We start from the raw sequence: 25,065 nt of genomic DNA on the forward strand, positions 1-25,065 counted from the left end.
GCTCTGGGGAGCTCCAGCAAGCAAGTGGGGACTGTAATTCATGCATTTACCACTCCAGCACTTAGCTTATTAAGTAGGTGCTCAGGTTGTTCATTCAACTGAGTTTAAGTGACTGCAAGTATGTAACATCGTGGTGACAGAAAGGACCTGGAGGTAAGAAGCCTTAGCTTGGCACATCAGTTCAGCCAGTGAAAGTCTTGGCTGTATGACCTTGAGCAAGTTTTTTCCTCTCTGCATTTCAAGTCCTTGATCATTTTTTCACCCAACAGACACTCAGGAAGCAAGATCCCAGGCTTACCCTAGCCACTGAAGATGTGGTTCCAGCCCTCCTCTGGCTCGCACGTATGTGCAAATGTGTCAATTCAGCTCTGTAAACGTGAATGGTAGAATTCTAGGACTGTCACGGCCAGGGAGAGATACTTGGAAGTATCTGGAGGAGCCTAGAGGAACGGTGATTAATTGTGCCAGGAAGAGTTGGTAACAGCCTTGCCGAGGTGATGACAGCTTAGATGGGAATCCGAGGACAAGGAGAAAATAATACCACACAACTCCATGATGCCCAGACAGTGACCAAGGGAAAGCAAAACATGTCAGACACAGGACTGGTCATAAGGGGGTCATGTGAGCCAGCTGGAGAGCCACATGGGTGACCGTGCTCTGTCCCGCACGTTTCTAGTTTCTCACCAAGGTGATCTTCCAACACAGAATTTCATAGTCAGAGCACAAGCTATTTCTTAGCCTCATTGACCCTACATGTGGGGTCAGTGTTCCAGGGGCGCCCAGAAGCTGGCTTTAGTGCCTGCTCACAGGAGCTGAGAATGAAACATTCAGAAATTTTGCAAGCTGGTGTTTGGACACTACTGTTATTAAAAACTAATATATGAAATTGAAAGTAAATTAATTATATTGATAACAAATAATCCAAACTTATCACTTGCTAATTATTTTACTATATTTTACTATTACCTTTGCTCCTGAGTTTCTTAGGACTATTGTGTCTCTGTGGTGGAAATACTGTATAACATGAGGTCCTCCCATGCATCTCTTCCCAACTCTGGGTTCAGTAGTATCTCGTTAAGAGCGTGAAATAAGTCACAGCAGAAGTATTTACACCATAGAAATAGGCAAATGCTACAAATTCAAGCTATTTTTCTTTTGAAAGCCAAGTGTTAAATGTTTGCCAGTACACCACTGGTGGTATCTATTAAATAAACGGGAAAGCATTTGGAAGCCCAGAACCCGTACCTTTTCAAACCTCCCTGGACAAAAACACATAGCAAGAGACACATTTCCAAGGCCTCCACAGAGCAGACTTCTCCCACCTCCTTTGTCCCAGAGAAGCTTTTATGTTAAGCTGGGTCTTCTGAAAATCATGGTCAAACAGGAGGAGGATGGAAGTGTTTTTCTCCAGGACTTAATTCCTGAGCCAAATGCCGGTTTTGGCAAGAGGCCTCTGTGGTGTACAGGAGTACAAGGAGTCAACTTAATCTTCTCCAGAACCCAAGCAATCTACAGGATCCTGGGCTTAAATTATATCTGCTCTGGCTTACCCAAGCACAGGCTACATGATAGCCAAACGGTGCTGATTTATTGTTTCCCAATTACCAGGAAATCCCCAAAGAGAAATAAATTGGAGGAGGCTGGCCCACATGTGTCTGAGGGGCAACAGCTAGGGCAGCCCCCAAAAGGAAACCATCCCCAGAGGGCTGGTGATTGTCCAGGCAGAATCTGAAGGCATATATGTCAGGAGAAGCCTGGATAGTCGCCAGCACCAGGAGATGAGATCTGTTAGTAATTCTCTGGAAGGACAAAGTTCCAGCAATAAGAAATTCAATTTTCCTCCATTAAAGAAAGCATCTCTCAGTACCAGCTGAATACAATTGATGGAATAAATCTTTCCCATTAGTGGAGAGATAATTTTACATAAGTGTACTGGGAGACCTTCAGAGCAGGACTGAGAGTCCTTGCCGAGCCTACCTGCTTAACTTGTTTGTCATGTAATTGCATTTAGACCAAGGGCCTCGGAAGGAAACCACTGACTGAATTAGCATTAACCAGATTTTGTGTAGTGAGGTGAGGTGAGGTGGGGTAGGGTGGGGCGGGGCGGGGCGGAGCGGGAGAGGGGAGCTTGATGCATTGTGGGTAGTTGTTCCTGCCTTCAGAAAGGACAAGCTGACACTGGAGGGACCAGCTGCTTACAAGCCTGGTGTTAATTGCTTTTCTCATCAAACAGAGAAAAGTTTATCACTCTAGGAAGGTAGAGATGTAAGTACCTAATAAAGCAGAGACCGAGTCTGAGATCTTTTTTTTTTTATGAATGCCCACAGGTCTCATCAGCAGCTCTTCTCTAAGCCAGAAAAAAAAGAGCCTTCTGAACCGAGGCGGGTGGAAAAAGTTGTCTGGATACTCGTGCCTGCATGTTTGCCTCAGATTTGTGTTGTCAGTGAGGGCCATCTCCCCAGTGCCCTGATGCCTTAGGATGCCGACACCACTGAGCACATTGCCAGTGGTAAACAGACTGGTCTAGAATTGGACCCAGAGTTGTGAGCCCTGGATTCCAGGCCTGGCTCCGCCACCATGCGCTGTGTGGCTTGGGGGCAAGTAGCATAACCTCTGTGGACCCCAGTTTCCTCCTCGTCCACTAACTCTGTGATCTTCCAGCTGGCTTTTCTCTGGCATTTCCTGAGACTAAGACTCCAGAGCTGTCTTCAGAATCACCCCAAACCTCTATTTCATCTAGAGAGATCTTGTTTTTATTTGTTTTCAACTTTGGGTCCTTATCAAATATCATCTGATAAAAAGCTTCCCTCTCTGATATATTTGAAAAACCATTATTCTAGATGACCTCTAATTGTCCCACGTACTCACTCAGTCCACCATTTTTTTTTCTTTTTTTCTTTTTTTTTTTTTAATTTTTATCCATTTATTTGACAGACAGAGATCACAAGTAGGCAGAGAGGCAGGCAGAGAGAGTGAGAGGGGGAAGCAGGCTCCCCTCTGAGCAGAGAGCCCGATGCAGGGCTCGATCTCAGGACCCTGAGATCATGACCTGGGCTGAAGGCAGAGGCTCAATCCACTGAGCCACCCGGGCGCCCCAGTCCACCATTTTTTTGAAACAATGGTCTAGTACTTGTTAGGCATTTCCAGGCACTGCAGAGAGAAGAAAAGGAAGAGCTCTTGACCCTGCCCTCAAGGAGCTCACGATCTAGTGGAGAGGAGAACAACGTATGCCACGGTGGGGTAGCAACATGTTTGTGTCAGACTTTGGAAGAAAGTGACTAGTGCCAATTAGGGCCATCAAGACAGGCTTCAGGGAAGAGGTGTCATTTGAAGCTGGTTCATGAAGGATGGGACTGTTGGGGGAGGGGTGCAGGAGTGACACCTGCAGCGGTGGGGAGAACACTGCACCGACATTGAGGCCTAGGCTACGTGTGCATGGCAGCTATGGGGAAAACAGAGGGTGTGTTGTCTGGAATACAGTGGGAAAGTGGGAGTAGGGATATTGGGAGATGCCAAAGCTTCCAGAACCCACTCTGGGGGATGCTAGCCTCTGTCCTTCTGTTTCTAAAGCCCAATGAGAGGAATTGCTGTCTATCTTGTTCACTGTCTTGCTGCCTACCTCCAGTGACACTATTAGTAACAGTAATAACCGCTGCCATTTATGTAGCTCACTCTGTACCAGGATGCCAAAACAGAGGCTCAGAGAGCCGTCACATGCTTGTGCAACTTTAGAGAGCTCACAAGTGACAGAGCTGAGAGTCGAACCCATGTCACGTGACTCCGGATTCTCATGCGTGACTCCACCGTGCAGCCCCAGCTTATCTCCTTGTGGTAGAACATAGTATCCTTAGAGAATAACCCCTGAGTAAGACACCTAAAAACATCTCCCAGAAATAAGCTTTTAGAGGACACTGTGATGTCTTAAATTGGAGCACTATGAAAAAAAGAAGGTATTTACTCCCCTTGAGTGAAGACAATAAGCCCCTGGGTGCCAGAATACGTCTGAGCAGCCTGCCTTCTGTCTTCTGACCTCCGGGGCTTCCCTGGCACCCCGGCTTCCGAGCATGAAAAGTAGATCACGTGATCCTCTCTTCTCTACCCATAGGCATGCATGTGTCATTCGTGGTCAAGTGATGACATCAGACGGGACCCCGCTGGTTGGTGTGAATATCAGTTTCGTCAATAACCCTCTCTTTGGATACACAATCAGCAGGCAGGATGGCAGGTAAGAGACCTTTTGTGGACAGTGTTAGTGACAGTCCTGCTCTCATGGTCTTACCACACAGCTGCTACTGGACTGACAATGTGGAAAGGGGATGGGGCCTGAGTTCAGAGGCCCAGTTCTGTAACTCAGTAGGTGTGAGACCTTGTATCTGACTCTGGCCTAACTTCCTTTGGCTAAAAGTTAAGCAGTTTCTTCTCCTCTGGTTCTCAGAGTCTAAGTGTAGGGTACCTTATACATGTTCCCCTGCTCCATGGCTTATAACATAAGATACTATCACATGGACCACTTTCTACAGACCAGAAAACTCCAGAGATGTTAGCATTCCTGCTGTGTGGTTTCCATGTGCAATCAGCTAGGTCTACGGAAACCACTGGGTGATGACAGAACTCTGCCCTTTGGGTCCCTGTGAGGACCCGTCAGTAGAGGGAGGTGAAGTTTCTTTAGTCCCTCCAGCTCTTCCATTTACTAAAACAATTCGACAATTCTTCTCACCTCTTGAGGCCTCAACTTTTTCACTGGTTGAGTGGTCCTAATACTAGCATCTCCCAAATTTGGTTGTAAAGATTACATTCTGTGATAGAAGTGGAAGCACCTTGGATGTAGTAGGTGTTAAATAAATCTCACTTTCTGGTTCATTACTTCATTGTCAAGTTCTGGCACAAGGTAAGGATATAAGAAATATTAACCGTTTATTAAAATTACCGATTATTAAATGATGAGAAGGTGATGATTATAGTACAAGCCATGGGAATATTTTGGAGAAAAGGGGAAGGGAAGGAGAAAAGTGGAATATTTAGGCTGTCAGTGGTGACAGGTCCTCGATTTTTAATAAAATCAGGTGGTGGCAGTCCATCTGGCTAAGTGTGGGCCCATAAGGTTGATTTTCACTCTGTGTTGGAAATTATGCTCCAGCCTGATTGATTTTTAGCACCTCTTTAATCCAATATCAGATGTGAACATGTCCCGGCCGAGGTGATAATGAAGTAGAGGCTCATCTGTTTGTAGACATGTGTGCCTCTTAGACAGCGTGGCAAGCTTGGCATGGGGACACCTCTCCCCCCGTCCTCTCTCTGGGAATGGGAAGGGGCCCAGCTAGAAGGGGCTGGCATCCGGTCCCGGGAATAATCTGCGCAGCCCAGACCACAGCTCCCTGTCCGGCACACATCCCATCCCAGGAAGCATGTCAGTATAGACGTTCACTACAGCGTGGGGGGCTGTCCTTCCCCATGCTCTGTCTTTACTGCCTTCCAGCTGGGGGCTGTCTGCTCTATGGAAATGGCAGATGTGAGCATCCTAGGCAACAGGTATTGTGGCTACATCATTACCTGCTGTGAAACAGTCATCAAAAAGGAGCCGTGGGAACTGCTCTTTTTTTTTGCCATGAAACGTGCCCATCATTCACAAGAGATGGCAAACCGTCAGTCCTTTGCCCGGCTGTGCTGGGTCAGGGTGGGTCTGTAAAACACCCCAGAGTCATGTAAGTTTGGTAGCCCTTGGGAAAAGCCCACTTTGTCCTCTCCAGGCTTGGATTCCTCCTGTGTGTGCTGCCCCACTCTTTGGCCTCTTGACAGCATTGGGGGGGGGGGGGTGCTGGGAGGAGTGTCAGCTGTGTTCCATGCATCCACCTGCTAAATCATGTCATAGAAACCAGAGTTGCTAACACTTCAAGCTTGAGTTTCAAAGCAGTTTTCAGCAGTGCTTCTTGGGGCTTGACTTTTCTTCCCAGCATAGACACTGCATCACATAGAGGAGAGTCATTACATATTCTCCAGGGGTCTGAGAACCCCAGTTTGTTACATGTGCATGGGCACCATCTCACCCATTTCCCTCCCACTCCCCTGACTCTCCACCTTTCGTACCTCTCACACCCCAGGAGAACCTGGAAGGCTGGAGATGTTGTCCAGAGGCAATGGGATGTGTAAGTCCGGGGAGCAGGTCTACCTCAGCTTTGTCTCCCTCAATTTCCAGGCAGGCACCATGCTCCCCTCCCTGGCCCAGCTCCCCCTTCACACATCCACCATACTGCAATACTAGGAATCCAGTCTTAACCAGAGCCACAGAGGTCATTGAAAGAGATGAAAAATAGAAGTCATGAAGACAAATTTTGAAAGAATAGCAGACAAGAGAAGCAGTTCAGGCTTGTTGAATTGAAAAATGGGGTTATACAGAGCATGATGCCCTGGGAGTGGGGCCCTGGGCTTTTCCCATCCATTATCCCTTTTATCTAATTAATAACTCTGCCAAGTGATTATGATCAGCAGCTTCATTTTACATGAGGAGATTGAGGCTCAGACAGGTGACATAAGTCACCTAAGGAGTAAGCGGCAGTGCTCGGACCAGTCTTCAGCTGTCTGGGCTTCATCTGAGAGCCAGGCCTTCCCTGTGGGGTCGGATTCACACCCATGTCCACAACAGGGTTTCCCTCCAGATGATCAGGCCTGGCTCTTGGCAGGATCCCGTCACACCCAGCTCTTGGCAAGGCCAGCTACCCCCAGCTTGTTCACAGCCTCGAGAATCGTCTCTTCAAGTTTGTCTTCACTTCCTCCCCACACTTGTCCTCTCGTGAAAGGAACTTGTAAGTCAGGCCAAAATTCTGTGTGATGGTTAAAAATGCTCTGTCAAAGTACAGATGCTCTTCAGTTCTGTAACAAGAAAGTTGTTCTCTGGGTATTTCCCCAAAACCACGGATATCCTCCTAGGGAGCCAAAACCTAAACTCTTGATTCAGCATAAACTCTGCCATTGCTTTTTAAGGATGGTGCTGTCCCACTTGCTTTACCCAAGTGTGGGCCTCAAAAGGGCCGAGTGGTTTGAAAAGAAGGCAAAGTGAGTGAAAAGCTTCAGCAAAGGACAGAAGAGTCAGGCTCTGGAGGCTAGAAACCCGAATCTGGGGGCGTTGTCTACCAGGAGCAGGATTTGGCACTAGTCAGGGCAGTTGTGCTAAATCCCTAGAAGAGAGAAGAGCAGACTGGAGCAGTGAGCCCAACCCCACAAGGTGTATTTATCAGGGACAAAGGGGAGGTTCTGTGTTAGTCTCTAAAACTAACTGCATGGATGAATGTTGGGGTGACCTAAAATAACAGCCAAAGTAAGAAGGAACCCAGGGTGTTTTGTGGACAGTCAGAAGGAATTGACAGCATCACTCATGCATTCATTCTGTGAACTATAACCATCAAGTACAGCACTAGGTTCTGGAAAGATGGAGGAATCATTGTGCCCAGGCTGGAGCATTAAGGCATGAGTCCCGTGCAGTGTAAGTGGGCCAGAAGGAGGAGAGTACACGGGGCCCTGGAAGCCCAAGGGAGGGAGCTGGAGTTCTGTCCGGCCAAGGAGTTAGCAGGAGCTCTCCCATCAAAGAAGCGAGATGAGGATAGGCCTTGAACCCTCATCCTGTGGATATTAAGGCAGACGTGTGTTGTGGTAAGCTCTGGGTGTTACATGTAAGTGATGTCACTAACTTCTGAGACTAGTATTACACTATATGTTAACTAACTAGCATTTAAATACAAATTTGGAAGAAAAAATAAAAACAATGAAAAAAAAAAGAAAATTATCGTATCATATGGCCCCTTGCTAGTGCTTCTATAGAAGGGAAGCATCAGACTGGGAGAGGGCCATGGTCGAAGCCTGGGGGGCTGGCTCCCAGGGACAGGGGCAAAGATCTCACCTCAGTGGGCAGTTCCAGGCACTCTTCCCCTTCCCTTCTCCGCTCCTCAAGCACTGTCATTCTAGTCGTGCTTGTCTATAACTTGCTTAGCCATTTTGGAACTCCAAAGGCCTACGTTGACTAATCTGTCACAATCAGAGCTAAAACTGCCACATGGTCATAGAATCTTAGTGACTTAAGTGTAATCCACTTGAAATTTAAGGAACAAAACAAATGAACAAAGAAAGAGAAAAAGAGCCCCCCTCCAAACAAAAACCCAGACTCTTAAATTGAGAGAACAAACATGGTTTTCAGAGGGGAGGGTGGGGGACAGAAATGGGTAAAATAAAGTGAATCAAGACTACATTTGTCTTGGTGAGCCCTGAGAAACGTACAGAATTGCTGAGGCATTATATTGCACACCTGAACCTAATGTAACACTGTATGTTAATTATACTTGAGTAAAAAAATTACCGCGTTTGAACCTTTCCATTTTAGAGACGAGAGAATAGAGGATCAGAGAGGCTAGCGGTGTACTCGAGATCCCACAGCAGCTCATGGCAGAGGCAGGACTAGGCTTAGGGCTCCTAATGCCAGGGTAGGATTTGTCCTGCTGACATTTCCCTGGGCTTCAGCTCTAAGAAACCCTCAGTACCAGCAGCACCAGAGCAGAGGCTCGTCAGCTGTCCTCCGTCCTGTCAAACGGCTCTCCATAGCTATGGTTATTCATGTGGGTTTTGGTAAAATCTCTATAATGAATCATTTTTGCAAAAAAACAAAAATGAAAAAACAAACAATGCTTCCTGGAATCTCTGTTACAGTTTGTGGCTGTAGTGACATCTTTAGGTTTTACAGTCCCCTCAACAAGTGCGCAGACCTTTGGTATAATTTTTTGCTCCTGTCTCCCCACCCCCACCTCCACCCCCACCATTCCTCCTCCTCCTCATCTCCTATCTCCTGCTTTTCCTGCTCCCCGTTCTTTCCATCCCTGCCCCCCCAAACAGCTTTGACCTGGTCACAAATGGCGGTATCTCCATCATCCTCCGGTTCGAGCGGGCACCTTTCATCACACAGGAGCACACTCTCTGGCTGCCTTGGGATCGCTTCTTTGTCATGGAAACCATCATCATGCGACATGAAGAGAATGAGATTCCCAGCTGTGACCTGAGCAACTTCGCCCGCCCCAACCCTGTCGTGTCTCCATCCCCACTGACGTCCTTCGCCAGCTCCTGTGCAGAGAAAGGCCCCATCGTTCCAGAAATTCAGGTACCCAACTTTCTTAACTGTCTTTCTCCAGGCTTTTATTTCACTGGTGGGGTGGAGGGTCTCAGAGCCGGGGGTGCGTGGAGAGCGATCCCATCAGCCACCATCCGAATCCAGCTACCAGGCCCCACAGCAGCCGTGGTGTCGAGATGATGGCCTCCTCTCTTAACACACTTAAATCACACCAGCACTGGAAGGTGCCTGGCACAGCCTAGCATAGAGTGAATTCCTGCTGCCTTTCCAGTCTGCCATCCAGTTCCCTTCCACTTTCCTCTCCCCCAGCCTCCAATGTCCCCCTGTATCATTATTTCTCTCAAAAATATTTATGATAGTAGGGTCTACCAAGAGAAGTAGAACAGAGGAGCATCGTAAGAAAGACTAAATGAGAAAATGTGCTTAGCACAATGCGTAGCGCTTAGCAAAGTGCTGGATAAATTCTAGCCAGTGTTATTATTATTAAGATTATGTTAAACACACTGCCTTCATGCCAGCCAAGGATTTATTTGGCTCAAATCTTGACACGTAAGCACTTTACTTAATTATCATTAAAAGGAAGTAATTTGAAAAGATGCATTTTAATCGAATGGAAACCAGGACAGATTCTTTGCCTAACAGAGCTGTGCAGAGTTAAAAGTTTTCCGCCATCCCAGCCCGATTTCTACTGGGAGGAACAAAGGCCAGGGGAAGAGGAGAGACAGCAGGGAGAGGCCCAGCCTGGCTCTCTTGCCTAGCAAGAGCTCTGGCCATGTGCGTGTTAATAGGTTGCCGCCGCCTGTGGAGCTGAAGCGTATACACTATTGTGTGTAGGTCTCGCGCCTGGCCGAGCAGATGCATCTCCGTGTGTGTGTCCTGTTGCGTGGCTTCGGGCACCAGCCCACGAGAGGGACATACAACTGTTTTGAAATTCTCAGTGCACCCACAGGTTGAAACCCTCACTCCTTTTCAGAGATGCAGGGCTTGTCTCCTGTCTCAACTACCAGGCTGACCTTTCTTTTGAAATGGTTGTCAGTGGAGACAGAGCTTGCTGGAGAGAAGTAATTTGTTACTCAACTCTGGTTCAGCTCCAGCCAGACATTTTCCCAGGAGCAGAGACTTTGGAACAAATGAGGTTAAAGGTCCCACCCTCTTTACCATGCTCCCTGGGTTGGGTATCTGTGAGCCCAGCTGGGTCACAAACCTTGCTTATTAACAGATTCATGAAACACAAGAAAACAAGCTCCTGGGTTTTCCCAGCCCTGTCATTGGCCAGCCTTCGCAAGCACTGCGAGAAGTACATTTTAAAGAGTACATTGAAGATAAATATTTATGAGAGCATCAGGATGGCACTTGAACCCTGCCTGTGGTTCACCCAGGTACAGAGCGGCTTTGCCTAGAACTTGCAAGCTGATTTTTAGAAAGATGCCTTTGCTTTAGGCCCAGGCCCTAAAATTTCATGTGTTCAGAATGAGGTGGGGAGAGAGTTCACACCCGTCTCTGATACGAAACAGACAGAAAGGAAAAGGCTTTCTTTGTGAAGGCTCAGTTTCTCCATGAACACATCAGAAGAGAATGATCACTGTTCTTTTAATGGATACGTTAGCCTCAATTGATTTAACGTCCCCTTCTTGAAATGGAGCCCAGAGCATCAAGCTGATAAAAGTTCTCTGCTCTTGCCATGTGCCTGAGCACCCTGGCATTGATTTTCAAGTCTCCATTTTGGAACTGAGCCCATTACACCCAGTATAAGTGCCACCTTCCCCACCATTCTGTTCATCTAGCATCTAGATGAACCGGGGCACGGAAACCCCATGCCGCCAGTTCAGCCTCTTTCCGTGGTTAGCTGGGGGGAAGGGGGGGATTGGCCCCAGGTCCTTGGCAGGCCTTGCTCTCAACCCTGCATAATTGTTTAGCCAACCTCTCATGGTCTCTCTTCACTTTCCTGAAAAGGATAGCCGTCAGAGGATCTTACTTTAGGAAAGTTTTGTGGGAGACACTGTCCTCCTTGCTGAGGCAGCTGTGTGCATTAGTCTGAGGGAAAGGTCTTTCTTCCTTTTCCTGCTGGTCCCAGCACCAGCACCAGCACCAGTAATGGCACCATCATCCCACTTACTGAGCCCTTGTTATGAGCTGAGCACTTTTCTGTATGTGACCCTGCTCCGTCCTCACACCAATGCAGAGAGCAAACTGAGATTCTTCGGCAGCTTACGTGATTTTACACACATTATCCTACGTGTCCCTCTCAGTAATGCCGTAGGGTGAGCAGCATCATCCCCACTGAACGGGGGAGAACCTGAGGTTCCCGGAGGCAGGGTCGTACCACGTGAAGGCGACCCCAGAAACCAGGCCTTCTGCCTCTCGGTTCCCTCCTCCTCCCACTCCTCTTCATACTCTGCCTCCCCGCTCCTCCCTCTCCTCTCTTTCCTAGTTCCTGCTCCTCCTCTCCCCTCGGTCCTCCCTCTCTGCCTCCTCCTCCCCCTCTCGGTCACCCAAAGTGCTTGGGGCTTGCCGTTTCCCCTGCTCCTGTGAGTCCCTGACGGCTGCTTGCTATGTCATCTGTCTGTCTAGGCTTTGCAGGAGGAGATCGCTATCTCAGGCTGCAAGATGAGGCTGAGCTACCTGAGCAGCCGCACCCCTGGCTACAAGTCTGTCCTGAGGATCAGCCTCACCCACCCAACCATCCCCTTCAACCTCATGAAGGTGCACCTCATGGTGGCCGTTGAGGGCCGCCTCTTCAGAAAGTGGTTTGCTGCAGCCCCGGACTTGTCCTATTATTTCATCTGGGACAAGACAGACGTCTACAACCAGAAGGTGTTCGGGCTGTCGGAAGCCTTCGGTAAGCCTCTCGGCCACAGGACTCAGGGTCATCCCCAGGGAGAGAGTAACACTTGGGGGCACAGGGCTCTTTCTCCACCTCCCTTGTTTCTTCTTCCTCCTTTCCCCTTCTCAGAAATACCTATGGCTTAGTTGGCCTTCCAGACTTTTCAGGGACTATCTGTGACCTCAAAGAATGTACTCAAAGACCTGAATGTAAAAAAGTTGATCATTTTTAAAAAGGGGGGAGCTTAGAAAACCAAAAGGGCCTTTGCAAAGCGCTGTTGTGGTATGTAATGGGCGAAAAGAGGCTTTGTGCCACAAAGGTAGAGCTGGCTGGGCATTGTCCTGTCCCCCTCACAACCATCTGGCCTCAACACACCCACTAAAAAATGTGGAAGTCTGGAGCTTCTGGGTTTCCTCAGTTTTTTGAGATGCAGGAGCTAAGATTCTTTCTTCCTCAGAAAGGCTTGTTGGCCTCTGTACCTCATTCGCAATCAGAGAGATTCTGTCCTTGTTGTTGCTGTCTGTTTTTAAGATGAATCAGAAAGTGACTGTGGCCGCGCCTGGGTCCCAGCCCCACCAAGACATCAGCCTTCAGGGACTGACTGTGCTCATTCCAGCTTCCGTACAGAGCAGTGTCCCAGAAAGGGTTCAGAGCTGGACTGTTAGCCGACTTCCCCCCTGCAGGGCTAGTCCCCCATGCATGGAGAGGATTAGCCCAGGGAATTCCTTCTCATCTTGAACCCTGCTCCAATTTTATTCTTTTGCTAGATTCCGCAAAAGCAAAATGAGGAAGCAGAGGAGAAATCATGTTGTAAAAAGAAAGAGGAAAAGGGAGGGAAGGAAGAAAGGCAGGTGGTCACTGAGAGAATGTTTGTTCAACACCTCCTCTGGCCAGTGTTCTCCCTTGCACATTAATATCCCACCTAATCCTCATTGCCACCGTCTGAGCCAGAGACTGTCCCCAGATTCTGCAAGAGGAAACAGAGAGGTGAGGGGACTTCGGGAGGACAGATGAGAGAGGAACAGAGCTGGACCCATCATAGACCTCGCCTGTAGCTTCACATCCCACCCTACCTTGCAAGGGCATGGTGGGAGCAAAGATTCAGTCTCTCTGTTCATGCTCCCTTCTGTAACTCAAACTACTTCTGGAGTCTCTTCAAAAACAATGAAACCTCACAACCTCTTTGGGTGACATGAGCATCCTTCGTGTCCACCAGCCAGGGCAAAGGAAAGCATCTACACAGTGAGACCTCCAAGCCCAGAGGCCGACCTGTCCTGAGAGGACAGGTGACCCATAGGAGGCAGAGAGGCTGCTAATAGGACTCCCGGTCATAGGGAAGATGTCGGTGTGGACATTCCCCTCCTCCTGTATTTGGCCAGCAACCTTTTTTGGCACCTCGGGAAACTTTTTCAGGAGCTGCCCAACTGTTAATTCCTCCCTTGAACATGTGTTAAGATACTGCCCACTTGGCAAGTAGTGTCCACACAGAAGGATACTTGAAAGAAATGCCATTCCTGTCTCTGCTAGTTCCTTTCCATCGGGCAGTTCCAGGCTTTTTTACAAACCCAGCCTTGGGACTCCTGCCATGGTTTGCCTGCATCCCGGTCCCCTTCCAAGGAGGTCTGGATCTATGAGACAGAAGAGAAACCAGCGGATTTTCAAGCTTTGAGACCTCAAAGCAACTTCCAGCTTTCAACGTACCCTAACTGATCTCCTTATCCATGTATTCATTATAAACAGTATAGAATTCTTTTTTTAGTAAAGTAATGCCATTATCATTCATAAAAATTTGATGAGTGGACAAAAATATGAATAAATTCATATGTTTCTATAAATAATACTACTACTTGTTAACATTTAAATTTATTCTCTCTCTTCATGTATAGTAATTTTGTGTGTTTGTGTGTGTGTGTGTATGTATGGTTTTTTTTTTTTTAAAGATTTTATTGATTTGACAGACAAAGATCCAAGTAGGCAGAGAGGCAGGCAGAGAGAGAGGAGGAAGCAGGCTCCCCACTGAGCAGAGACCCCGATGTGGGGCTCGATCCCAGGATCCTGAGATCATGACCTGAGCCAAAGGCAGAGGCTTTAACCCACTGAGCCACCCAGGTGCCCTGTATGGTTTTTTTTTTTAAGCACACATATAATCCCATATATAACCAGTCTTTCCAGCTTGGCATCATAAGCATTTTCCATGTCACCCTGTTATCTTCATAACCAAAATATCCACTGGCAGCATAATATTCCTCAAGTGGGTACCTTTTGATGGGCTCAATCTCTAGACCCTTTTGAACTTTAAGATTACTTCCAATTTGCACTATTAGAAATAAAGCTGCAGTGAAGAGCTTTGTGCCTAACCTGTTTTCCATACTAGAGGATCATGTCCTGGGAATCAATTCACCTGGGTCCTTTTGAAGGTGTTTGATGCATTTCCTTCAACTTTTTCCTAATAAGGCAAAATTGCTCTTTGAAAAGAGGATACTCGGGCTCAGCTTCTCTGCATTAGTACTGTACGTACATCTGGCTCCTGCTGAGAAACATGATCCTTTCTCCTTCCCTACAAAAGACAAACCAAGCCTTGCAGGCAGATCAAAGCCAGAGCAGAGACTTTGCTCACCTGTGCATTTCATACCTTTTGTTTTCTGCAGTTTCTGTGGGCTATGAGTATGAATCCTGCCCAGATCTGATCCTCTGGGAGAAAAGAACAGCAGTGCTACAGGGCTACGAAATCGATGCTTCCAAGCTGGGAGGATGGAGCCTGGACAAACACCACGCCCTCAACATCCAGAGTGGTGAGTGCGCGAGAAGAACTCCAGCAGCCCGGCTGCGGGTGGGACCCTCATCTCATATCTTTCATGCCCTGTCAGATTAAAAAAAAAAAAAAAATGCACTCTCCCAGTTACAGGGGCTCATGTGTGATCAGTAGTCCGAAGGATTAGTCATCAGAGATATTCCTTGGGAGCTTGCTCTGTGGTGGGCAGTGCCAGGCTCTGGGGGATACAGAAATGAGACTCCAGACACTTCCCAGGCAGTCTCCATATTGTGCCATCCCACACAAAAACACAGGACCCGGAACCTGGAACAGGGGCACCTCAGCCTCTTGGTTCAGCAAGGTGTCTCTTTGGAGAGAACCTCTGGACGGAGTCTTTGTCAAAAGGTCTGTAGGATTAGCCCAATATATCAAGTAAGGAGAACATTCTAGGCAGAAGGCACAGTAGGTGCCAAAGCACAAAAGCCTGAAAGAAGAGTAATTGGAAAGAAGATTCACTGTGGTTTGAGCAAAGGATGAAATGAAGGCAAGAGCCAGAGCCAGAGCTGGGGCTGGAGCCGCTGGAGGCCAGGCTGAGAAGATTAGGACTTTGAACTGCATCCAGAGGCAGATGTCAAGCCTCTGAAAGGTTCCAGGCCTGCAAGTGACACAATCCACTCTGTAGTTTAGATCGCTCACCTTGACTGTGTGCTGGGATGGGACAACTCAATACGGTCATGACAGCTCCCGCCTCACCTGAAGATGCTGTGAATGGCTATCAAAGCCGCCGCATGGCTGAAGGAAAAACTGACAAACAGACTCTAGAATTTATGATAGCCTAAAGATTTGTCAGTTACTAAGGCAGCCTTTAAAATCAGAAGAAAAAAGAGGCCCTGCCAGATATTCGACGGTTTTAGAAAAACCACCATCTCCCGTACTGTGTGGGGCCAGCCCCGGAGCAGATAAAGAGACTCTAGGGGACCGAGCAAGGAGTTCAGAGAATGGCCTGAAAGCCATCAGGAGGACCAGTTTTGGCCACATGCATCAGAAAAGCCAAAATAACAGAATTCCAAATAAGTTCAAAATGTGTTTCTCACTCAGCCCCGGGTCCAGAGGGAGGCAGTCCAGGGCTGCTTGGCACTCTGCCTGCCAGGTCAGAGGTCGGGGCTCCTCCCCTCCCATTGCTCTGCTTGCACCTCCAACCCCAAGGTGATGGTGCAGGGTGACCGCCTAAGTTTCGGCCTCCATATCCACATCTCAGCCAGCAAGGAGGAGGAGAAGGGCTAAGGGCGGGCCCTCTCCATTGCAAGGACACCTCCCAGCAGCTGCCCACCCCACTTCTGCTTCCACGCCACTGGCCAGAACTTCGTCACCTGCCAAGCATAATCTGCCCTAGATTGTCCCATGCCCGGTCAGACAGCAGGGCTTCTGTCGCTGCAGAATGGGATGGGGCACAGAAGGAATCTCAGTGGAGGACCACACCATGCATATGTAGGAACTGGCCCGGGACCAAGGGGGCCTCAGATGTCAGTGGGGGATGGATAGATATGTTAGGTTCACCCTACATACAAAATAAATAAGGTTAATTAAAGATCTGAATTTGAAAGATAACACTTTAATAGAAGAAAAATTAGAAGAATATCTTTATGATCTCAGAGGATTCCCTAAAACCAAAAAGAGCACAAACATGTGGTAGCAAAATGAGTGATTAGACTATGTAAGAATGAAAGGTACCTGTTTAATAAAGGACACAGCTAAGAGGCGACAGCCTGGGAGAAGATCCTGGTGACCATAAACCCAAAACTCAGGCTTCAATATGGAAGAGGTGAGGTCGGAGGCAAGTAGTCCAGTTTGGAGGCTGTGGCAGTAACACGGGAGATGAAGGTGAGCTGGACCTAAAAAGAAATTGTGTAGATATGGGATGAAGCCTGCAGGTCACTAAGCTCAGTCCCTTCATTTAGCTCGGAAGGAAACTGAGGCCCAGGAGCAGGTAAAGCAGTGGGGAGTCTGATGCAGCATCTGGGATCAGTCTGTTAGGAGCAAAACCACATAAAAACCCAGGTCTCTCAACTCTACCCTGGTGAGAGGAGACTGAAGTTTGCTCGTGCATCTCTGTAAACATTCATTGGGATCTACTCTGTGTCCAGTTCTGCCTGAGGCACTGGGGGCACAGAAGGGAAGAAGACAACAGTTCCACAGTTGACATGGTAGCAATCTAAGGAGAGGAAAATGGGTAAGCGTAATTTTAAAAAATGCACACTGTGATAAAGACAGGGACTAGACATGTACTATCTGAGAAGCAGCGAATAATTCAGGGCCTGGGTGACCTCAGGTGAGCCACCAGCCTGCCCCCCACCCCAATCTCCGTTAATACAGAGAGGGGAATAGGACCCATCTTACAGAGTCGTCGTGAGCGTTCATTCAGGAGAGGAGGATGATGGCCTGTTCGGGACATTCTGGGTTTCATGGTGGGGTTGCCACAGCCCTGGGGGTTGAGTCTGGAAATGGTAGGCAGAGGGCTTGTGTTCCTTGAAAAAATCAAGGGGACTCTGTGGTCGGCCACAGAAGAGGGCCATTTCTGGCTCCATCGTTGATTCTGCCCTTTTGTCCTGGTCCCAGGCATCTTGCACAAAGGGAATGGGGAGAACCAGTTTGTGTCTCAGCAGCCACCTGTCATCGGGAGCATCATGGGCAACGGACGCCGGAGAAGCATCTCCTGCCCCAGCTGCAATGGCCTTGCCGACGGCAACAAGCTCCTGGCCCCTGTGGCCCTCACGTGCGGCTCCGACGGGAGCCTCTATGTGGGGGACTTCAACTACATCCGAAGGATCTTCCCCTCTGGGAATGTCACCAACATCCTGGAGTTGAGGTATGTAAGGAGATGTCCTCCTCAGCTTCCTAATACTGTCCCTTGGCCATCCTGTGGGCCCACCTGGCATGACCCACTGCACCCCGAGGAGGGGATACACAGCCGCACCTGCCAGAGTCCATCCGGGACTTTTCACTTCCCAGCTCAGGGGCTGAACTATAAACCCGGGGCTCTGGGGAAGCAGGTGCTGTTTTCCACCGGGCACAGCAGCGAAGACAAATCACTGTTCAGGAGCATATTCTCGGTGCCCAGAAGATATAAAGGTCTCCTAACAACCAGGAATTAGAATTCTGGAAGCCCTTGAATTTCCTCTCATTTCCTGGCACCAAACAGATTGGGATTAGTCCCATGAGCCTTCTTAGAGGGACAAGGACAACAGGATGGACATGGCCCCCATGCCAGAGTTGCCTGGTTTGACCCTGTTACTAAACACTCATCTGAGTTAGGAGGAGTTCTCTTCAGATAAAGGCCCACAGGCTGAAGTTAGGCAGAGCCTCCCAGCCCCTGACGGGCCGCAGGGCCAGCCGACTTGGCCTTTTCCTTTTTCTTCTCCCTGTACAAACTGTGCATGATGCAGCACAGCCACACTTAGAGCTCGGGGAAGGGCCTGATGGGTTGCATTTTCTCAAGGCTTCCCTAAAGCAGGTCTTTGTAGAACCAAAGCACATATTTTTAGAACCAAAGCACTGTTCATAGGCAGTGTTCCGGGGTTACAGAGAAGCTGTGGTTAGAGACAGGGGAGCCCCACACTCCCTTTCAGGAGAAATGGCACCAGATTCCTCAGAATTGCTTTAGGGAAGGGGATCTGCCTGTCTCCTGGACTAGGGTCCATGTGGACAGGATGGGCCCATGAGCTGGAAAGCTTTCTTCCAAAAATGGCCAGGGATAAGGAAACTCACTTCTGTGAGATCCCAACTATTTGCACAGTGTAACAGTCTACAAGGTATTTGTCACAATTGCCCTTGACAAACAAGAAAAAAGGAGACTTGGGGAATTTAAAGAATCTGCCCAAGGTCCAGCTTCTGGAATGGCAGACCCAAACCCAGAAGGCTATCCGTCACACAACTCTGCCTCACCAAAGAATTGTCACCTGACCCAACAAGGGCTGTTTTGGCTTAAAGCCACATTAAATTATTCCCTGGAGGTGATTGTCGGCTAAGAATCTCACTCTACAGGGCACATGTGAAAGGAAGGGAAGGCTTGCTGGTTGGCCACAGTCATGGCAGCCCTCAGGAGGAAAGGGTTCCTATTCTCACACACACACACAAACACACACACACACACGGACAAATAAAGCAGAGGGTCTTTGGCCATGAGAAGAATCAGAATTCTCTGGATTCCTGGGAGATGAGATATCAAGCTAGTGAGAACCACCAATGGAATACTCTCTGCCTTTCTTTTCTCTTTCATGAGTTTCACTGTCACAGAATCTGTCAGGGATGCTCCAGTCAGCTGCTCACATTGTCTTCCTGTCTCCCAGAGTACCACGGAAAGAGCCATCAACTAGGGAGTCAGGCCACCATGGCAGAGAAGTTATACAACTTTGGGCAAGACACATACCCTCTCTGGGCCCCCATTTTCACATCTTCAAAATAGGAGATCCCATTTTCCCTGCCTCCCTCCCACATTTGAGGGGAGATCATGGAAGATAATAGACAAGGAAGGGAGGAGTAAATGAAATTTGGAGAGAAAAATAAGTTTATCAGTACTTACCATCTTAATATATTTTCTTCCCAGTCTGTTTCCTGTTCCACCCCCTCCCTTCTAATTATGGTATACCTCCAGTTCTGTATTCCACTATGAGGAGAATCACGGTGGGCTGCGCACGGTTTAAGTACCCTCTGTAGGGCCGTGTGCACACCAACAGAGACACAGCCATGAGCAGGTGTATCTCTGGGCCTGTGTCTCTGCACAGGGGAGATAATCAGCTGTTCCAGCCTCTGTCTTAGCCCTGGTGAGAACAACAGCTTGTCAGCCTCATTCTCTTCCCCTGAACTCAGCCATGGTGGTGCAGGTGAAACCAGGCCTCTTCTGTGATATGTAGCGGCTTGTAAGTGAGCTCACTGACAAGTAATATCCAATATAAAATAAATCAGTGTCATAGCTGCTAAGTCTTTATTTATTATAGTATTGTACAGTACCATTGCTGTCAAGTTTTCAGGCTGCTAATAATGCTTCTAACCCTGCTGCTAACACCTCATTCTTTCTTCTATTCCCTGCTCTCCTGTCTTCTGTCAGAAATAAAGATTTCAGACATAGGTAAGCCAACCAGTGGAGAATTTCCTGTCTCTCCTCTGCCTTGTTGCATGTTGTATGGTAAGCTGCACGTGTCCATTTCAGATGGCTCAATAGCAAATGAGTCCTGTGCGATTGGAACTGATTGGGGGTAATCAGTTACTGTGAGAGGAAGTCATTAATAATGGTGGGGACGGGTGGCGAGAGCCTGAACTCCTTTCATCTCTAGTGAAGTGCAGTAACTACTCTGGTCGTCTGTGGACATGACAGAAAATAATTGGGGAAACAGTTTTAACCTTGGCATAGTAATTTGAACACCCGTCTGCTTCTCCTTGGAATAAATGAGGACATCATCCAAACTGTGTTGAGTGGCTTCGATGGTCACAGTGGGAAGTCTTGAGAACATCTCGATCAGGCAAAGAACCTGGAAGAAGACAGGTGTCAGGTTTGCACTTCTGTGGGCATTCCGGATGCCTTGGCTTTGGAGGCTGGGATGCCAGGTGACCCCACCAGAAAGTTTGCCAGCAAGGACAGAGTGGGAGAGGATTTTTCAGACCATATGGACCACCCAAAATAGTGGTCCCCAAATAGGAGCTTCATCACAGGGTAGATTTGTCACAGAGGCTCACAGAGACACTGCAGCAGGTGGAGAGGGCCTTATCAGATGCTCCAAGAGCAATGTCTGCTCATCAGCACCGCTGTCTTTGTGGTGCTAGACTGACCCTGGGGCACAGGTGCTTTGCACACTTCCGGGTGACTTGGAAGTAGCTGTGGGCAGGTGGAGCTGGGGCTGCCATACATGCGGCTCTCAGTTATCCACACGTAGCACACGTCAAACTTGTACAAGGGGTAGGTGCTAAGTTGGGATCAAAGAAAATCTTGGGATGGTGGAAAGAGTTAGACAAACCCAAAATCCAGTAATGTTATATCCACACCTATGTAATTAGATATAGTACTAATGGAACAATCTTATGTATTACTTTTTTTTAAGAATTTATTAGAAAGAGAAAACATGAGCAGGGAGAAGGGCAGAGGGAGAAGCAGACTTCCCACTAGGTGCGGAGCCCAGAGCCCAACACGGGGCTTGGTCCCAGGACCCTGGGATCATGACCTGAGCTGAAGTCAGATGCTTAACTGACTGAGCCACCCAGGCACTCCCAATTATATATATTATTTTAAGGTTAAAATAATAATTAACATGGATAGAGCACCTCGTCTGTGGCAGAGAGAGCATTCGTGGTTTACATGGACTGTAGCAGTTCAGCCCCAAACCACCCAGTGAGGTAGGCCCTCTTGCCGCACGCAGTTTACAGCTGAGAAAGCTGAAGCTTCCCTGTTGTGTGACCTTGAAAAAAAAATCACTTCATCTTTCTGAGCTTTTGTTTCTGCCTGGAGGTTAACAGAGTCTCTCTCCGAGGCAGTTTTACAGGTTACAGAGGATGTCTGTAAAGAATCCAGCATTACGCTGGGCACAGAGGCACAGGGGGAGCTGCAGGCCTGGTTGTTATTATTATTATATTTATATGTATTATTACTATCATCATAACCATTATATAATGATGATGGTGTCTCCACCTTTCCCAAAAATGAATTCAGTCCTCTTCTAACCAGAGACACACTTCTTTAGACTAAATTAAGTAGAAGTTGAGAACAAAGGGAAAAAGGAGGAAACACATATGTGATTTTATGTCAGACTAAATCCTGAACCTCCTGGCAGCCAGAGTAAACAGGGAAACATAATTATTCTCACGGTTTGCATTATCAGAAATGGGAAAATATGCTCACTTCTCAGAGGGGGTATATTTTTTCCTGACCCCGCAAGCTAAAAGAATTTTGAGGGAGCTTCATATGGATGAGACTGAATTGTGAATCGATGCACAGCCCCAAGTTGGGTTTTAGAGGAAACACAGAAGTATGTTTCATACGAAGATCTGGGGTGAAGACCCAGCATTTCACATGACAGCCTTCAGGCAGTGGTGGTCCCTGGCTGGATGCAGGTGGGCTACAGGAGATGAAGCCAGGCAGAATTAGGAGGCCAGGGTTCCTGCCCAGCTTTGTGGTGCCCTTACTGGGGGCCTCTGGGTTGGAAGCCCAGCGTTTCCGGTTTCCAGACGCATCTTCTATAAACCGTGAGACTTGTGGTTTTGGTGCCCTTTTGTTTCTGACGTTTAGTGATCTTTCAATACATCCGTGGCATGATTTCAAAGTCAGCTTCCTGCCTTCCCTCAATTCATAGCTTTCTCAGGCGCCAAAAACTACTTCTGAAGTAAACCAAAGTGGAAGGAATAAAGGAATTTCTTTCTGCCTTCTCCAGTTTTCTACAGAAATTCTGGAGTGAAAAGACCCAGGTCCCAGCTCTGATTTTAACAGCACTTGGATATTGGTAAATCCCTTCCTCTCTCCGGGCCTTTCTTGTCCCCATTCGTTAATGTCAGAAGTGGAATAAAAATTCTAAAATTTTGTCTTCTCCATGAGCATTTTCTGTCCCAGCTGTTCCCAGGAGTGGCAGTCCATGTGGGTGCTCCCAGGGACAGTCTTGTCCCCCTCTGTTCAGCCTCATGCCAGCCTGCCACACAGGGCATACTCAGTCCAGGGACCCCTTGGGGCATCTTCCCTCGGTAGACACCTTCAGGGAACGAGGATCCTCATTTCCCCCTAGATCTCCTCCCCTGGATCTCAGAGGAATGCCTGAAGCCTGTTGTTCAGAAGCACGTTTGAACTCAGGTCTCCATCATCCCAGCTGCACATATTAAGCGAACTCCAGTAGAGAGCCCTGTACTGCCCCCAGAAAATAGGCTGGAAGGGACAATACTAAGTCTTAGCTTTTCCATTATGCACTAACAGAATAATCTGAAGGTTTCTCCAGGTGACAAGCTGCCATTTATTGGGCCTTTTTATGGAATAGGCACTGTGCTCAGAGATTTATATTCTTTGTGTGTGTATATATATATATATATATATATTCTTTATACAGTGTTGTCCTCAAAGTAGCCCTTTGAAGTACTTGTGATTATCCCCATTTCTCAGATGAGGAAACTAAGGCTCAGAGTGATGAAGTGATTTGCTTAAGGTCACCTACCATTTGAACCCCTCCCTGTCTTTGTGGCTCTTCCCACTTGGTTCTAAGAACCAGTAAATCAGGTTCTGCCAGGGCTGCCACCAGATGTAGTCAAAGAATGCTCATTTGTAGATGTTACTCGGAGCCAAAGAGGGAACTCTCACTGAGGAGCAGGGACTGGAGAGCTTCTGGTCCCTGGACTCCCAGCTCCTAGCAGGAAGTTCCCCACAGCATCCAGAAAGAGGGCAGAGTGAGGCTTGATTTCAGCTTGTGAACTTCAGGGATGACAACCTCAGAGTCTCAAGAGCGTACGTAGTTTCCAGAGGTTCCAAGTTCATGTTTACAGAGGTAGAAAAGAATGTGGGTCCCTCGGTAGACTCTGCAAACAGAGCCATGACTGTCCCCTGTGCCCAGCACGGCTCAAGAGACCAGGAATCAGAGCTGAATCTGACACAGTCCCTGCTGCAGAGCTGGGCCTGGGGCTGCGTCTCATGCAGGGATGGTTTGTAGAGTAGATGGTTTGTAGCCGAAGGCTATGCTACTCGCAGAGCAGACGGGCGACCCCGGCATCTCTCTAAAGACTTGTTAGGAATACGGGTGCTCAGGCCACACCCCAGAACTGCTAAACTGGAATCTGCATTTAATACCATCTCCAGGTGAATCATTTGCCCCTTAATGTTTGAAGAGCCCTGTTGTCAGGCCTCAGTTTCCAAATCCGGCTGTGCCTCAGAGTCACCTGGAGAGATCCTAAAGGTAGAGGTGCCCAGGACCTTCAGTGTCAGTGAGGCTTTTCTTCTTCTTTTTCTTTTTCTTTTTGTCTTTAAGCTTTCCTCGTGAATCTGATGTGCAGCCATGTTTGAGCACCGTCACCTTAAACTCCTTAGCATTCGTATTTCCTCTGTACACTCCCAGGGAGGCATGTAGTCAGTCATTCACTCGCTGATTCATAAATTCAGTAGACCTTTCTGGAACACTTACTCTGCAGCAGCCCAGAGCTAAGCAGCAGGGACTCAAAGCTGCTCCCTGCTCTTAAAGAGTTCAAGATGTCGTTGAGGAGGCAAACTAAACGGAAGTGTCTTGAGGTGCCACAGTACTTACAGTAATCTGCTGAGGGCCTAGGGGCACCAGGAAGGAAGTGGCCAGTTATCCAGTGGAGGAAAGCAGGGCTGGGAATTCAGGGATGGCATTACAGATGAGATAGATGAGATGATGCTGGAGCTGGGTCTCAGCACACAGTCAGGTGCTCCCCGGTGGGGAAGGGCAGGGGCACTTTCTAGGCCCTGAGAGGCAGTGTGGGCAAATAGGAAGAACACGGCCTTTAGGTCAAGAGGATTGGATTGGAAACCCATCCTGCCGCTCACCAGTCTCTGGCCCTGGTCAAGTCCCTTCACCTCTGGTAGCCTCAGTTTTCTGAAATATACATATTTTTTAAAAAAACAACACAGTTTTTTTTTTACTGCCTTACACAGTAGTTGTGAGGAGGGTCAGGTTATGTGTATAAAGCACTGGGCTGGTGTCTGGGACAGAACGAGCCCCCAGAGGTGGTAGCAGATGCTTTCTAATAGCAACAGTCGTCTCTGCAAGCTCTGCCCCCACTGAACGGGGGTCCTGCCCCCGGCAGAGATTGGGCTGCTGCTCCCTGGGCGGGTAGCATGAGGAAACAGGACCCTGAAAACTGTCCAAGAGCTCTACCAACCAGAAAGGGCTGTTGAGATGTATCCTTTCATTTGATCCTGATGACAAGCCTGTGGGCCAGGCAGGGCAGGACCTTCATCGGCTGACAGCCAAGGGACATACAATTTGAGTGATGTAGGTTACTTGCTCAAATGAGAACCCACATCTTCTAGCATTCTTTCCCTACACTTCCCGGACCACCAGACGGCAAATATGTCCTTGGGCACAAAAGCTGGACCACAGCTCTTTCAGACTCTCTGGGACAGGCCTGCCAGTGCCACCCCCTTGTGGAATTCACTGAGCTGAGAAACTGTACATGAGTGACACTTCCCTGGGTCGGTGCAAGGAGACATGAGCCAGAAACCCAGGGGGCGAATCTCAGAGGACAGGGCCCCCACCCTACTCCCTCCAGGACACATTTTCTGCCAAGGTGGATGGCACAGTTTGTCATGAGTGATACACAAAGAAATGAAATGATCCCCCCACCTCACAGCTGTCATCAGGAAAGCAGATCGAGGCTGCCCAGATCAAGGCTGCCCCGCATCGCAGA

General features: G+C 48.3%; 1 protein-coding gene across 4 annotated transcripts in view; it reads left to right on the forward strand.

Annotated features, from left to right (window-relative positions):
• The window catches only part of TENM4 (teneurin transmembrane protein 4), a 2,938,802-nt gene that overhangs the window by 2,861,499 nt on the left and 52,238 nt on the right, over nt 1-25,065 (forward strand). For all 4 annotated transcript variants that reach the window (XM_047690277.1, XM_047690278.1, XM_047690280.1 and 1 more), the window contains 5 exons: nt 4,106-4,225; nt 8,875-9,136; nt 11,678-11,945; nt 14,579-14,722; nt 17,299-17,548. In XM_047690277.1, coding sequence (XP_047546233.1) covers nt 4,106-4,225; nt 8,875-9,136; nt 11,678-11,945; nt 14,579-14,722; nt 17,299-17,548 — 1,044 coding nt within the window. The remainder of the gene's footprint in view (nt 1-4,105; nt 4,226-8,874; nt 9,137-11,677; nt 11,946-14,578; nt 14,723-17,298; nt 17,549-25,065) is intronic.

Source organism: Lutra lutra, chromosome 10, assembly GCF_902655055.1.
Source record: "Lutra lutra chromosome 10, mLutLut1.2, whole genome shotgun sequence".
Classification (NCBI taxonomy): Eukaryota; Metazoa; Chordata; class Mammalia; order Carnivora; family Mustelidae; genus Lutra; species Lutra lutra.